The sequence below is a fragment of the Meleagris gallopavo genome, chromosome 10, assembly GCF_000146605.3.
Source record: "Meleagris gallopavo isolate NT-WF06-2002-E0010 breed Aviagen turkey brand Nicholas breeding stock chromosome 10, Turkey_5.1, whole genome shotgun sequence".
NCBI classification, from domain to species: Eukaryota; Metazoa; Chordata; class Aves; order Galliformes; family Phasianidae; genus Meleagris; species Meleagris gallopavo.
This window is the reverse complement of record NC_015020.2, coordinates 26,180,080-26,182,563: the sequence shown is the minus strand read 5'-3', so window position 1 is coordinate 26,182,563 and position 2,484 is coordinate 26,180,080. Positions and strand designations below refer to the sequence as shown.

The 2,484-nt window shown below is 45.8% G+C and overlaps 1 protein-coding gene and 1 long non-coding RNA gene across 3 annotated transcripts; one reads left to right on the top strand and one right to left on the bottom strand.

The window, feature by feature from the left end:
* On the top strand, positions 1-2,007 carry LOC104912469 (vasculin-like protein 1). 2 transcript variants are annotated; one of them, XR_002118290.2, is made up of 3 exons: positions 1-113; positions 340-1,918; positions 1,993-2,007. XR_002118290.2 is itself a non-coding variant. In XM_010716177.3 (2 exons), the coding sequence occupies exons 1-2, from the start codon at positions 24-26 to the stop codon at positions 484-486; spliced, it is 237 nt and encodes a 78-aa protein (XP_010714479.1). In that variant the 5' UTR covers positions 7-23; the 3' UTR covers positions 487-1,261. The 2 variants fall into 2 exon arrangements, 1 of the variants encoding a protein (XP_010714479.1); XM_010716177.3 differs by lacking the exon at positions 1,993-2,007 and having other exon boundaries at positions 7-113; positions 340-1,261.
* On the bottom strand, positions 1,482-2,478 carry LOC109369336. The gene is made up of 2 exons (XR_002118292.2): positions 2,212-2,478; positions 1,482-1,680 (listed from the first exon to the last, which is right to left on the bottom strand). It is a non-coding gene; the product is annotated as an uncharacterized LOC109369336 (long non-coding RNA).
* Positions 2,479-2,484: the final 6 nt, after the last annotated feature.

Genomic DNA, 2,484 nt, shown 5'->3' with positions numbered 1-2,484 from the left:
CATGAATCAGGTTATTGAAAGAAATGGGATGGCAGGAATATCCTGAAAACGATGAGAATTACCTTCCCCTCACAGAGGATGAGCTCAAAGAGTTCCAAATTAAATCAGAGCAGGTATGTTCATAACTCTTACCATTTATGCAGAAGTCCTCTGTAGTGCAATGCCTAGGATGTTGTAGAAGACTAAGAGCAGAAATGAGACTGGATTGCAGTTGATGACCCTACATTACCCATAGAGAGCACATGTATATACAAGTGAACATAGGACCGGTATCCACAGGTGGTTGGTGACAGTTACTCTCCGTTGTGCTTATTTTAAAACTTACTTTCATTCCCACAGCGAAGAAGAAACGGATTTGGGAAGAATGGATTTCTTCAGGGCCGCAGCTCCAGCCTGTTGTTCCACTGGAGAAGCACTTTTAAGACAAAGATTGAGGACTCGGAAACAGAAACTAGTAGCAGCGAGACTTCAGATGACGATGCCTGAGAGTGGGCACAAGAAAATTAAAATAAATAAAACCAACCCAATAAACTCAGTTCATAGTTCAACATGTGTTTGGGGTTGTATAAACTAAACAGAGTTTATTCTGTCTCCAGTCTGTTCAGTTTTTTCTTCTGTTGATACTTCATGCACAAGGGAAATAATTGTATCCCAAAGAAGAGAGAAATTGGCTTCTTTAGCTTTTTCTTTTGGTTTTGCCCTAATGCTTAATAGAAGTTTGTGCAGCTAGCAAATTTTGACAGAAATCCCTTGTGGGGCAGTGCACAAGTTCAGTCTGGTAAGCAGGATACAAGTGGCTGACTGATCTTTGCAACAACAAGCTTCTAACAGTGCCGCCCGCATTACACAATGTTGTGCGGTAACAAATGTGCTAAAACAATCATTGTCAATGACAAAATGGCTATTGAAGTTCTAATTATGTTAAATTAATGCTAATAACATGAATTTTTTATTTTATTTTTTTTTTTGGCGGCTCGGGGAGCTTCATCACTTAACCAGGCGTTTGTGGTTTTCTTTTTTTGGGTACAGCTGTAAAATATTTGGATATAGGAATTGTTTGTGTTCTTCTTCTTGCAGCCTTGATATTCAGGGTGGATTGTAAAATATAAATTTTTTGTGAGATTTCAAAGATTAAGATTATTTTGATAACATTATTTACAGATTTAAAAAAGTGACTATCACATTGAGTCTGTATGAGGGGGAAAAACTACTGCATCAAAAATAACTAACTTGGAATAAATATTTTGCATCAGTTTGCCAATTCTAATTGTCTTTCTTATGTAAGAAAAACTTTCCTCTAAAGGGATGTGCAACTTTGGGGTTTAAATAGCACTGGGGATAAAGAGCTGCTTCTCCCACTGTGTTTTTTCCACTTGGCAAACATTGCTGTAGTGCTGGGACTGCAGAAGCTGAACTCTTCCTTTACAAAGGGAGAGGGAGAGAACAATGGAGAGATGACAGCCCATGTTCGTTGTTTTTGGTTTTGTTTTTTTTTTTTAAGAAATTAAAGAAAATAATTTGAATTATCTTCCACTCAAGCAGTTTGCTTTATTTTCCGCTTCATACAAAATAGTGGAGCTCGACCGGTCGGTGTCACTGCCTGTTCCTGGTGCAATGCTGCTGTCTGTGTTCACAACGTGGCAAGGGAATGTCTGAATCCAAAGCTGTTTTCATTGAAATCTTTTTTAAAAAATCATGAAAACATTTCTATTAGATTAAAAAGGATTTTACAAACAACTCAGGTGTGGCCTAAGCTATTTCAGTGTCCGTTCAGCTGGTAACACAAGCCGTGTGTGTTTGTGGCCGGGGGTTGGGCTGGGGTCGTGCCTCAGCGGGGAAGCTGGGCGTTGCAGGGCAGCACGGCTTGGTTATGGAGCTGCTTCTCCATGCTGAGGGGTGTGCGTGTGTGTGTGTATATGTAAGTAATGAGAGCCAGGCCCACGTCGCTGGGGCTCCCGTGAGGTGTTCCCCAGGGCCGATTCGTTCTGTCAGATCGCTTCTGTCTGTGACAGCTGTCTGTGTTCACCCATCGATGGGGAAAGTCGTGAGGAAAAGCGCTACAGAAGCCAAGAAACTGGGTAAGTTTAGAAGCCCCTGACCGCACATCCGTGCTGATGGCCGCTCGCGAGCAGCGCAGGGCTGCTGTGGGTTTCTGTGTGAAAACGGGCCGTGCCTGAGGCGGGCAGCCCTCGCGGCTCATCCCATCCGCACCTGCGTCGGGGAGCGGTGAGCGCTGTGAGCGCAGGTGAAGCCAATGAGGCGTTCCCGCCCTGCGCCGAGGAGAAGGAGAGCCCCGGTCCGAAATGGCGGGCGGGCAGCGCGAGGTGGAACGCGGCCTCCGCCAGCCGCTCCGGCCCGGGGGCACTGGGGAGAGACGGGGACCGGAGGAGCGCTACGGGGGAGCTGAGAGAGGAACCCCGAGGAATTGCGCGGTGGAGGTGAGCGCCGGGAGGGCGGCCCGCAGAACGGAGCCGGGACGGGACG

What these genes read in the sequence shown, in the direction of transcription:
- LOC104912469 (XM_010716177.3), top strand. Translation starts at nt 24, where the DNA reads ATGGGATGGCAGGAATATCCTGAAAACGATGAGAATTACCTTCCCCTC. An exon ending in TCCAAATTAAATCAGAGCAG is followed by an intron (nt 114 to 339) that starts GTATGTTCATAA and finishes TCATTCCCACAG; the next exon opens with CGAAGAAGAAACGGATTTGG.